Here is a 13444-nt window from a genome sequence, read left to right as displayed (position 1 = left end):
TACACAAGTTTAAACAAACCGTCCACTTCTTCTGTGCCCGTCTCACACTGCTCCTGGGTACCTGAATGGATTATTCAGTGAAAATGGAAATGTGGCTCAGATAACTAGGCCATGCTATTCACAGCTGCGTTTCATCTGGGAAATTACCAATACTACCAATAAGTATAATAATGATTAAACGATATAGTGGTCTCTGCCTCTCATTGTGTCTGCTTCACACAGACTCCCCTTTATTTCCCTCCTCGTTTGTGTGTGCGCTCTACCTGTCGACACAGCCTCTTTCCCAGCTTCTCTCCCCCGTCTCGCCCCACCTCCCCCGTTCTCTCCCCTCTGTGTGTGCTGCCTTTGCTTCTCCTCTGATCCCCCAGTCTTTTTAATACATATTTAATGCCGTAATGATTATATGCTATTCCATCTGCGGGCATCCCTACTGTAGTGCGAAAAATCAATGGCTTTTCCTCTCCTAATGATGCCAGGAAACATCTTCCTCCATTTTTCTGGGCAAAAAAGGACCTTGTGGGGACTCTGAACATTTAGATCGCACAGTAAACCCGAGGCCCTCTTTTTCCCTTTACAAGTTAAGCTGCCTTTCACAGTGAAGACAAAGACGAGGTAATTCCTGCAGCCAGCTCCTGCTGATGTTAAGCACGACTGTCATAGTGCTTGACTTAACCTATCCGTCGTCATAAATTTGTCTGACTTTGCAACACGCAATCTCTCGTGTTAGACAGCAGCTGCCATAGGTGACATCTGCCCGAAGGCAAAAGACCAATAGTGATGTTCCTGAAACACATTTGTCTGCCTTTCAGGTCGAAAATGGGTTTGGACAAAGAGCCGGGCTTAATTCACCTGGAAACCAGCATCACTGAAGGACGTGAGTAATTGAATTCCGAGTCCGGTGCTCCATTTTCTGCCGTCTTTGTACTGTATCGTGAACATTGTGCTAAAGTAGAGAAGAATTGGGAGTTGTGTGGACAATTCCATTGAAGGGTAATACGAAGGGACAGCGGAAATGGCCGAGTCGGGGGACACACAATGACAACGGACGGAAAAGTAATGCATATATTAGAATATTTTTAAAGCAAGTGATTTAGCTCAGGGGGGCTCTTTTAAGTAGAAAGAAACACTCTTCGTCCTGAATGACAATGAACACTGGGATATTTGGGGTTCATTTTCACTTTTCTGGGAGCGACTCCTTGTTCTTATATTTTAAATATTTTTCCCTAAATTTCGGCAATTTTCAGCAGCGACCCAAAATGCCAATAAAAATAAATATAGAAAAGGATTGAATTAAATGCAAAGAGCACAAATTACTGATAAACAAAAGTATGGACAGAAACTTACAGCATCTACTCTTTTAAACAGCACGTTCTAAAACAAAAGTACATTTGAATAGTTTTAAAACCCCTGCAGATATAATCTAAGTACATAAGATTTTAGGGCTCAGTGCTGAACCCCAAAGGTAACTCAGTAAATCAGATATGACTTGATTTATTTTTATCTGTTGTTGAGATAACTATCATTGTGATAGCTTTCTGAAAATTTTCTTGCTATTTTTTTCCACAGAGGACGATCTGTGGTTGGTATTAATAAATCACCACTCCCACAGACTCCTCCCTTCTTTCTCAAAATTGCATCACTGCAATCGACGCGGATCTATTTGAGTTTAAACCAAACAAACAAAAAAGTACAAATAAAAAACAACTTTTTTGAAAGTGAGATAGATTGGCCTTTTATTTCCTACTCTTATAAACCGAAACAACGTTTGTTCTTTTCCTGTTTCGTGTAAAAATACGTGTTTGGGTGGACTGTCATTGGTTTTTCATTTTCAGTCCAAAGTGGAAAAATGGGGGAAAAGTTTGTACAAAAACTAGTAAGAGCCTGTTCTTATTCCACAATCTGTATTTGCTGGAGCTATTTTTCTTTAATCTTTTTTTCTGCAAGAAAAATATTTCATGGATAAAATTCAGTTTTAACCTCCTAAGACCCGAACTCTTCCACGGCATGCATTTTTAATTTCTCTTTGATATTTGGGCTGATTGGGACCTGATGAAAGTAAAAACAAAGAATTGGCAGATTTTTTTTTTTTTTTTACCTAATCTTTGTTTCTAAGAAAAATGAGAGCCATATGTGAGGATATTCATATAAAACTTCGATAGAACAGTGGCAGTATAATGTCCTCACAAGTGGATATCAGGCCCTTGTAGAGCAAAATTGAGTATTTTGGTCTAAATAACCCAAAATGTGATGTCCACATATGTGGACGCAGGTCCTAGGAGGTCAAAGAAGTTAAAAAACACGATCTAGCTTTATTGGTGTTACTAAGAACTTAAAGTCAGGATATATCGGCCTTTGCCACTTCAGTTTTAACCACGTTTCAGTCTCTCTTTAACACTTAAATGATTGTAGTTAGTTTTTTCAATCTCACAGAGTTTGTATGGCACCTCTCTGAGGCCAATACAGTAAGGGAAAGCCAATCATCCAAACATGCATAGCAGACATCAATCGTGTCAGATGTTACAGTCGCACAGCCAGAGACTATCACTATTGATCATGCGCGCGTGGGGGGAGCCGGCACATATTTGGCAGAGGCTAACGTGTGGGGACAGGCGCTTTCCCAGCGCTGCGATTGAAGGCAAAGAAAGCAATTGGCTTCTGTGGTCATCTGTCTTCCCCTCCACCCAGCTCCTCCCTTACTGGGACCACTTTATTGACACGAGTAATGTAGGGGCCAAAAGAGGCTGCTTGGCTCTGGGTGAAGGCTGCCCTTCTTCATTGGCTAATACCATTGCTGATGCCAGGGCTTGACGTGTGTGTGTGTGTGTGTGTGTGTGTGTGTGTGTGTGTGTGTGTGTGTGTGTGTGTGTGTGTGTGTGTGTGTGTGTGTGTGTGTGTGTCGGAGCAGAGGCGCTGTATGTCACCTGCAAGCTGCAGAACTGCACCGACGCCAATAAGGGCAAACCATTCCCCGGCTACATTGACCCCAATTCTCTGGTGGTGCAAGATGAGTATGTGTTTGTCCAGGTAGGTAATTGTCCAGTTTGCTCAGTAAGAAATATTACAGAAAAGTGTGTGGAGGAGAAAAGATGTTGGGTTTTCTGGGGAATTTGTCAAGGTCATTCTTACAGAGAGATGCTATTAGTTGAGCTATACGTGTGAAAATCCTTTATCTGCTTTATTAATGTCTACAAACTTTTTTGGCTCACCTTAAGGTGTCAACTGGGGGGAGGCCAATCTACTACGTGTCAGCTAAAAGAGATGTCTTCACCCCTATGAAGCTGCCCAAGTATACGCTGCCCAAGGTAAGAAATATACCTCGTTGGCTTCTTTCTTTTTTCTCATTTCTAAAGGGGAAAAAAATAGGCTTTAAACTTTGTTCAATATGAAGGCGAAACTTTCAATAACGCTCCAGATCGTGCCGGCTCCGTGTGGTGCCCTCTCTGTTATTTATGGGCGAATCAAGGGCAAAAGTAGCTCTCGCAGTGTTTCCAGAATTGTTATTCCATGCTGCTCCATGTGCGCGTGGCCTCGCTTGTCACGTCCCCGTTGACAATTAAACATGTTTTATTCAATCAAGCTCTGGGCGCCCAGGTTGCTGCCAGCTCACTGCAAGGTGTTGCTGGCACAGTCAGAGGTAGATGAAGCACACAACTAAACAGCATGGCGTCAGCTGCATAACTCTGCCCAATAAGCCCGACGTAGTCTTAATGATTGCTGTATCCTCTTAGTGGAAATACATGAATACTAAACGTGAAGCGATTCTGATTAATAAATATGATTAAGCCCAGCAGGAGGGTAAGAACAATATGTATACACTAAAAAATTACATTTCTATTAGCATAGAAGAGATCATGTTGCCTAAAAAAAACAAATTAAAGCCTTTACAAATTTCCATTACAAATGACAGTAAATGGATGTTCTTTTAAAGTGTAATTTCAAGCTGATGATGATATTAAGAGCACGCATAAAGAGGGGATGTTGACTTTTATTGGATAAAAGCAATGAACAAAAATATCAATATGCAAAATGCACAGAGGAGTCGGGAGCACACTGAACAGAAGCTTACTGTTGACACGGTGAATACTTTAGGGGCAGGGATAGCTCAGTAGGTAAAGTGGTCGCCCCATGATCGGAAGGTCGGCGGTTCGAATCCACTTAACGGCTACCCTGAGGTACCCCTGAGCAAGGTACCGTCCCTACACACTGCTCCCCGGGCGCCTGCTTAGTGGGCTGCCCACTGCTTCACTGAGTGAATGGGTCAAATGCAGAGAAAAACAAGTAATTTCCCCATGGGGATCAATAAAGTATCCATTATTATTATTATTATTATTATTATTATTATTATTATTATTAATACAAACTGTTTGTTGTCTCTGTCAAGATATTAACGAACATTTAAACTGCTTTTTAAAGAGAGGGAGTTTTAATCATTATGATGTTACTATTAAAGATTGTACTTTGCTATTAAAACAACCATTTGTAAGTCTGTATGCATCACTATAAGATCATGGCTGTTTCCCATTGTAATTATATAGTAGAACTGACACAGGGCAATGTGGTACTGCGCCAACAAATTCACCAAATTCACACATTGCTTATAACACCACATAAATAAAGGTGTCGCGGATGAATACAACAAAATAAAATGATACGACCGAGACAGAACCTTTGGTATTTTCTTAATATAATAATAAACCCGAAATTACTGTGTAATTGTGTAACTTTATTAGCAGCATCCTCCTGAAAATGCACCAACAACATTAAGAGTAACATCCTCCTCTCTGCTCCTTAATGCTTTCTGGTCACTATGGTAACTCGGAGATATTTCTTGCAAAATAAGACGGCGAGTTAACGATACAAACCCTGAAAACCATAAATTTCACAGCCGAGCGTGAACTCAACGACTCGTGGACCGGTACCGGGGACCGCTACATTACATGGGCAAAAGTCCTGAGCTCTACCTTTTAATCTTTGAATCCAGGTCTGTGCGTTCCCATTGCTACAGGTGTATAAAGTCCAGCATTGACCCACGCAGTCTTCATGCATCGTTCTAAAGATCTCACTGAATTTCAGTGTGAGACTGTAATGGGATGAAATTGTTGCTGCAGGTCGGTTTGTGACATTTCTTCGCTTGTAGATTTCCCGCCATCAGCTGTAGGTGCTATTGCTGCAAAGTGCAGCTGTTTACATCCATGAAGTGCCAGACCTTGTAGGATATAGAGCAGACTCTGTGTGCTGAGCAGTGCTGGTCAAGTTACTTGAAAAAGGTCATTAGTAACAAATTACTGATTACTTCTCCAAAAACATAATCCTGATTACTTATTTTCAAAAGTACTTAGTTACTTGACACACAGCCTGAATACGTAATAAAACAACAGACCTTTCAGCCCAGTTCTATTTTTTCTGCATCCATCATATGAAATGTAATCAAATGAAAAAGTCTCTTTTTAAAACTTGTTTTATTAGTTTTAATCTTTTAACTTTATGCACCTTGCATCAAGCAAAAATTTAAATGTATGTAACTGTCTGTGGTTTGAAGAAATTTATTTGCTATTTAAACCTATTTCCTGCATAATCCATCATATAAAATAAAATCATGATTTGTGTTTGCACTCACTCTTTCAAATAGATGCAAGTAAAACACAGCAAAAATTAAATAAAATCAAAGGTTCAGCAGCACTGAGTCCTGTCGCTCTTAAATCTATTGTCCCCTGTTTAGCAGGGGTGAGGCGGGTGGAGGTTTGCCAACAGTGGTCATGTCAGCGGGGGGATCCGGGGGTTTCTCTGTGAATGTCACATTCCCGTGGCAGCTCGCTCAGATATGAAGTTTCATTTTTCACTGTAGAAAGAAGTTTTCTTCCCACACAGAGTGAACAGCTGATGCTAATGTTTTTGTCCCTTTTTAGGGAGTCAGTACTTCCACGCTTTAAACCCTGCATGGTTGTACTCTCTCCTGTACTCCGTATTATCCATTGTTGATCTGCACACGTCTGTTACCATGAACGCTTAAGTCACTGTCATGAGACACTCGCACAAGCAAAATCACGGTTTAGTAATGCTTACAGGAAAGCAACAGTAACCTAATTGCTTTTTTTGCAAAGTAATACCTTACTTTACTCGTTACTTTAAAAACGTAATCAGATTACAGGAATGCATTACTTGTAACGAAGTTGCAAACGCTCAGTGACTGCAGCGATCCAAACCTCGTCTGGTATTTATATCGGCACAAAAACAGTGTGCCAGCAGCTTCATGCATGGGTTCCCATGTCTGAGGTGTAATGTGTTTCGTCCACATGGTGTATATGTCAATTTGTTATTATTGTCAAGACTTTTTATTGTATGATACAGAACAGCACAAACATAAGTTGTAAAGATAAAAACGCTGGGGTAACAAGGGTCTGTGATATCATTTTACTCCTACCAGGATCTGCATGTGATCAGTACGGATGAAAACCGTGTCGTCGCGGCTGTGAGGGAGTGGAACCAGAATGAAACCTACAACCTGTATGTGTCAGACACTTCAGGGGTCTACTACACTCTGGCTCTGGAGAATGTGGTCAGCAGCATGGGCCCCGAGGGAAACGTCATGGTCGACCTCTACGAGGTAAAAAAAACATTCAATTTCAATTCAATTCAATTCAATTTTATTTATACAGCGCCAAATCACAACAGCAGTCGCCTCAAGGCGCTTCATATTGTACAGTAGATCATACAACAATAGATACAGAGAAAAACCCAACAATCACATGACCCCCTATGAGCAATCACTTTGGCGACAGTGGGAAGGAAAAACTCCCTTTTAACAGGAAGAAACCTCTGACAGAACCAGGCTCAGGGAGGGGCGGGGCCATCTGCTGTGATTGGTTGGGGTGAGAGAAGGAAGACAGGATAAAGACATGCTGTGGAAGAGGGAAAGAGATTAATAACAGATATGATTCATGCAGAGAGGTCTGTTAATACATAGTGAGTGAGAAAGGTGAGTGAAGAAGAAAAACTCAATGCATCATGGGAATCCCCGGCAACCTACGTCTATTGCAGCATAACTAAGGGAGGATTCAGGGTCACCTGGTCCAGCCCTAACTATATGCTTTAGCAAACAGGAAAGTTTGAAGCCTAATCTTGAAAGTAGAGATAGTGTCTGTCTCCTGAATCCAAACTGGAAGCTGGTTCCACAGAAGAGGGGCCTGAAAACTGAAGGCTCTGCCTCCCATTCTACTTTTAAATACTCTACGAACAACAAGTAGGCCTGCAGAGCGAGAGCAAAGTGCTCTAATAGGGTGATATGGTACTACAAGGTCATTAAGATAAGATGGGGCCTGATTATTTAAGACCTTGTATGTGAAGAGCACTGAGGAGGACCACTGATGCTGTATCCACAGGAAAATAAACTCTGTGTCTGAAGCAGGAACATCGCACAAATGCAGAAACCTCAGCTTTAGTTTTGGAGCCTGCAGTATTCATTTTAGACAATTCTCTGTTTTTAAACAGCAGGCCTGCTCGATGAGCATGCGGCCTGCAGGTTTATTACGAACGCTGATCAATACTTTGGAGCTAGCAGGCAGACGTGATGAAATGTACTTACTTTGTCATTTTGCAAAGGAACCCTGCTGCTGTAGGCCTACAATCTTCAGAGCACGTTGTGTGAATATGAAACAGCTTCAAAGTGCTGACATCAACAAAGGCAAAGGGGCATTGTGCCAGCCATATAGATTTTTAGGAGCCTGAGATTATTTCTTCCTTTGATTAATAACTGCAGATCACTTTGCACAACACACCAAATCCAAAAACAGAAGGTGTGCTATGAGCTGGTGTTGAGGCTCTGTGGAACTCACGATGCTTTTAAGTTTAACGTAGAATAGAACTATATCTGTGAATCTAATAATTAAGCCCTTGGTGATGCCGCTCATGTCTGCTGTGGCCTGAGCAATAGAATCGAATCTACTGTCTTGATTGGGGTCGCCACCCGAAACGCATGATGTGCTAAATCTCTCCTCCAAGCGAGATTGAAGTATCTGTCAATTACTAAAGTGGAGTTTCATTGCCTGATGCCACTGTCACAGACTCAATTCAGTATCCCTGAGTCGTCCTGCAGGTCTCCAACAGGGAGTCAGATTCATTTAAGACACACATCGATTATTCACAAGTCTCCAGACAGTTGATCATTTCCCACTCAGGGTTTGTGACTGTGTTTGGTTTTTGTTGGGAATGCAGAAGTAGGCTGCGTTTCCTTGAAGTGTCTGATTTGCTTTTGCAATGCGTTGCGATCGTTTTCGGCACAGTGACTTGAAAATAGGAAAGCAATCATATTTATTGGTCAAATAAAGTAAAATTTCACATAAAGCCGTGAACCGTTCTGATTCTCCAGGTAGCGGGAATAAAAGGAATGTTCCTCGCCAACAAAAGGACGGACAACCAAGTGAAGACGTACATCACCTACAACAGAGGCAGAGACTGGAAGTTACTGCAGGCACCGAGCAAAGACCTGAGAGGCAACAGCATTCACTGTGTGCTGGTGAGTTTCTTTGCATCTGCCAGCGAGATGCGTTCATACATGTTTTTATATGTGTGCGCTTCCATCAAAGAGAGGCCTTGACAGGAGTTGACTGATCCCAGCAGCAACGAGAGCCCGAGCTCGGAAAGAGCAGCGCCCATCAAAGCTGAGTGCTCTGAGGCTGCTCAGCTAAAAGGTCAGCCATTTTGATTCAGTCCAATAAGCTGACCTCCCATTTAAAGAAACACAGAGAGAAAGACTTGTCAGACAGAAAGGCTTTTCTGTATTTTATCTGCCTTCCTTCCTGAGAGCCTCTAGAAAGTTGGAGGCTTCTCATACTCTAGTGGAGTTTTCACTCACTAGTAAAGTTCAGAATTACAAGTAAACAACCTACCCTTGAAAATGGAAACCGCTTATTTCTTGTAGCACATTTTTCTTTTCAATACCTTACCTCTTTGTGTATTTCTCTGTTAAATGAAATGTTGCAAAACCAGTGACTCAAAGAGAAAACCTAGGTAAAGAAAGCACAAAAGTCCTCAGCATTTGTAGAGTTATGTCAATACTCCAGCAACCTTAGACGCTAGAACCACTTCTGCAAGAATCATAGCAAAGCAAGACATTTATACAGAGGCCAAGGATGAAGTCAGTCAGTGGATGGAGTACAGATTGTGTATTCGGTTTTTAAATGATGACATATGAACCCTGCTTTCGGGTCCAAACTACTCTTTGTTTTTAACATGTTTTAATGCTTTGTATCTTGTTCTATTTAATCTGAACAAGAACCTAAAGAAAATCTCAGTTTTTAAACCCTTACGAACTATAACTACAGCCCAGCCCTTGCAGCAGTATATTAATGACTAACCTCATATTGTGGATGGATTATCTCAGTCGTTCTCCTCACTGAAGTTTGGTCCCTTTTACAGCATCCTGCCATGTGATTGCATTTGTCCCTAACCATCGGGAACCCTCACGTTAACTTTTATCGAGTGGAAAAATTAGCTTTCATCCTCCAGCTTCACTGTGCTAATGTGTTTATGTCATGCTAACAAAGCTGTGTAGTTAGCCACCACGTAGCACATCATTATATACCAGCTAGCCCAACTTCAGAAACCCTACAAATGTCACTGCTGTTTAGTTTTCTGTCTTCATTTATGTCAGAAGTGATAGCAGAGCTGTACGTTTTAATTGATCAGAAATCCCTCAGTCAGAACATGTTTCCATCTAAAGATTACATACCTAGCGAGCTAACTTCAAACATTGTTAAACTTCATAAATCCTGTTTTCATGGATGCCTGGATGTTAAACTTTATTGTTACACCTGGTAGAGCAGCAGCGCTGATCATTTTATTAAAGATGGAAGACAGTTTGTAACTCTCAGTGATGCCGCAGTGTTCGTTTGACTTTGGGACCTAAAGCGGAGTTTGGACCCGGAAACGGCTAATGACGTCAAACGTAAAGACCAGATAGGTGCTAAGAAATGCCAAAAGATGTGCCTTGCAGACAACAATGGGGGTGATCAGTTAAGGAGAGGGATATTCGAAAAGCACAAGACTGTGCACAAGTTTGCTCACATTGTTATTTTAACAACATTGTGTTAATTAAGAAGCAACCAAGTGGCAACCTCCAGGGCTGGATGATGCTGGCAGGTCTCATCACTGATAACTGGAGCTGATCACCACTGCACCATGTTTGCGGTTTTGATTGCTTTTAGAAGATTATTAAAATCAAGTGACCTGAGAAAAGTATGACCTACTGTGTGGTACACACCAAATTGTGCTTTAGTTCTGTTGGTGAAATTCTAGTTTTTTATTAGTCTACACTCATTTCCAGCAGCTATCTGTGCCCCTCCAGTGCAGCTGGTCAGTGCAGCATGGTAATCAGACTGCTAAGACTAGCAGATAACTCAATCCTTGGACCAGATCTGATGGTTTCTGGCTCTAAAAGAACCTACGTGGCAGCCGTTGAAATGCTAATTGTGAGGTTTAACAAATGCTTCGTTTAGATGCCATAGGTGCGTCATGGTGAGGAGGAGCTACAGCCATCTGTTATCGTGTCTGTGGCAGCAACAAAATATACAAGTGTCAAAGAACAAGGGTTAGACGCTTCATCAGTACAAGTTTCGGATGAGCACGGCTCACTTTAATCACCTTTTACTAATACATGTCGCTAGATGACAAGAGTTTGACAGTTGGTGTCACTGTAGCACACCTTCACATATGTCCTCTTGAAATGACTGTATGTACAGAAATAATCACCTTTTTTGATAAACCAATTAGCGATTCAGTGGCATGCCTCGCCTTCCACCCATATTATACAGTCATTTGTCAGGAAATGTCAGAGTTTTAATAAACCTCTAAACAGCCCGTCACAACATGGCCTGCACCAGTGGCATTTTGCTGGGTCGTAATGAGAATTGTGCCTGTAAAGGTTAACCCAATCAAAATTAATGGTGAGGCCAGTCAATGGGGAAATGGTATTTGTGATAAAACATAAGACTTGGGAGGGTTGCCGATCCACATTGAGGCAATAGCAGTTTTGCGCAGAAGCATCTTTTGGAGGTTTTTTTTAATAACTGAGTTTTTGATTTCTCTCTGTAGCCGTACTGTTCACTACATCTCCATCTTCACGTGTCTGCAAATCCCTACACATCTGGAAACATAGCCAGCAGGGACTCGGCGCCGGGGATCATTGTCGCATCAGGTGGGTGAGAGGGAATATGTTTCGAGTGGCACGTCGTCTACATTCTCCGTGTCTTCTTGGACTTCTGAGGAGTTTTCTTTAAGACAAAGCTCATGTTTTTATCTGTCGTTAAATTATTTAATAAAAGAAGGACTTTTAGCCCTTGACTGAAAGGTTAAAACATCTAACCAGTGCTCACTGTTGTTGATTTGCCAGGGTTGTAGAAGGAAAGTCGAACAATATGTGCATTATTCAGTTAATAAAGTAAGGTATTCTATGGTTTGCTTAGATTTTAGTATACAGCAAAGGTAACATGAAAGAGCCTCCAAACTGCAGAGACATTAGTGATTAAAAATGCTTCTCCTTTACTGTTTTTCTTCTTTCTTCTGTGTTAACTTTAAGATATCTGTCTGTTTCTCTTAGTTATTAATCATTTCTGTCCATTTTCCATGACTTGTTCTTCTTTGCAGTTGCACTGTAGTGTTTGTTGCATTTAGCATTGGTATATCACTCCCGCAAGCATGTGACATGCTGGCATCAGCTCACCTTAAAACGCAAACAGATACAGTGGGGCAAAAAAGTATTTAGTCAGCCACCGACTGTGCAAGTTCCCCCACCTAAAATGATGACAGAGGTCAGTAATTTGCACCAGAGGTACACTTCAACTGTGAGAGACAGAATGTGAAAAAAAAATCCATGAATCCACATGGTAGGATTTGTAAAGAATTTATTCGTAAATCAGGGTGGAAAATAAGTATTTGGTCAATAACAAAAATACAACTCAATACTTTGTAACATAACCTTTGTTGGCAATAACAGAGGTCAAACGTCTACTATAGGTCTTTACCAGGTTTGCACACACAGTAGCTGGTATTTTGGCCCATTCCTCCATGCAGATCTTCTCGAGAGCAGTGATGTTTTGGGGCTGTCGCCGAGCAACACGGACTTTCAACTCCCGCCACAGATTTTCTATGGGGTTGAGGTCTGGAGACTGGCTAGGCCACTCCAGGACTTTCAAATGCTTCTTACGGAGCCACTCCTTTGTTGCCCGGGCGGTGTGTTTTGGATCATTGTCATGTTGGAAGACCCAGCCTCGTTTCATCTTCAAAGTTCTCACTGATGGAAGGAGGTTTTGGCTCAAAATCTCACGATACATGGCCCCATTCATTCTGTTCTTAACACGGATCAGTCGTCCTGTCCCCTTGGCAGAAAAACAGCCCCATAGCATGATGTTTCCACCCCCATGCTTCACAGTAGGTATGGTGTTCTTGGGATGCAACTCAGTATTCTTCTTCCTCCAAACACGACGAGTTGAGTTGATACCAAAAAGTTCTACTTTGGTTTCATCTGACCACATGACATTCTCCCAATCCTCTGCTGTATCATCCATGTGCTCTCTGGCAAACTTCAGACGGGCCTGGACATGCACTGGCTTCAGCAGCGGGACACGTCTGGCACTGCGGGATTTGATTCCCTGCCGTTGTAGTGTGTTACTGATGGTGACCTTTGTTACTTTGGTCCCAGCTCTCTGCAGGTCATTCACCAGGTCCCCCCGTGTGGTTCTGGGATCTTTGCTCACCGTTCTCATGATCATTTTGACCCCACGGGATGAGATCTTGTGTGGAGCCCCAGATCGAGGGAGATTGTCAGTGGTCTTGTATGTCTTCCATTTTCTGATGGTTGCTCCCACAGTTGATTTTTTCACACCAAGCTGCTTGCCTATTGTAGATTCACTCTTCCCAGTCTGGTGCAGGTCTACAATACTTTTCCTGGTGTCCTTCGAAAGCTCTTTGGTCTTGGCCATGGCGGAGTTTGGAGTCTGACTGTTTGAGGCTGTGGACAGGTGTCTTTTATACAGATGATGAGTTCAAACAGGTGCCATTCATACAGGTAACGAGTGGGGGACAGAAAAGCTTCTTACAGAAGAAGTTACAGGTCTGTGAGAGCCAGAGATTTTCCTTGTTTGAGGTGACCAAATACTTATTTTCCACCCTAATTTACAAATAAATTCTTTACAAATCCTACCATGTGGATTCATGGATTTTTTTTCACATTCTGTCTCTCACAGTTGAAGTGTACCTCTGGTGCAAATTACTGACCTCTGTCATCATTTTAAGTGGGGGAACTTGCACAATCGGTGGCTGACTAAATACTTTTTTGCCCCACTGTAACTTGACAACAGAAAAACCCCTCAGAGCAGCATTGTTCCTGAGAACACGTGAAAAATAGGCAAGGACTCTAATTGATTCACCGTGAAGACAAAAATAAGGTAAT

General features: G+C 41.9%; 1 protein-coding gene across 1 annotated transcript in view; it reads left to right on the top strand.

Annotated features, from left to right (window-relative positions):
* sorcs1 (sortilin-related VPS10 domain containing receptor 1) overlaps nt 1–13444 on the top strand; it is a gene marked incomplete at its 5' end in the record, with an annotated part of 203738 nt that overhangs the window by 148785 nt on the left and 41509 nt on the right. Inside the window, 6 exon segments of the mRNA XM_080881344.1 lie at nt 810–874; nt 2906–3024; nt 3213–3302; nt 6425–6604; nt 8366–8512; nt 11089–11191. Coding sequence (XP_080737470.1) covers nt 810–874; nt 2906–3024; nt 3213–3302; nt 6425–6604; nt 8366–8512; nt 11089–11191 — 704 coding nt within the window.

Source organism: Rhamphochromis sp. 'chilingali' (assembly GCF_963969265.1).
Source record: "Rhamphochromis sp. 'chilingali' genome assembly, chromosome: 4".
Classification (NCBI taxonomy): Eukaryota; Metazoa; Chordata; class Actinopteri; order Cichliformes; family Cichlidae; genus Rhamphochromis; species Rhamphochromis sp. 'chilingali'.
Note: the sequence above shows the minus strand (reverse complement) of the source record. Positions and strands in the feature narration are given on the sequence as shown.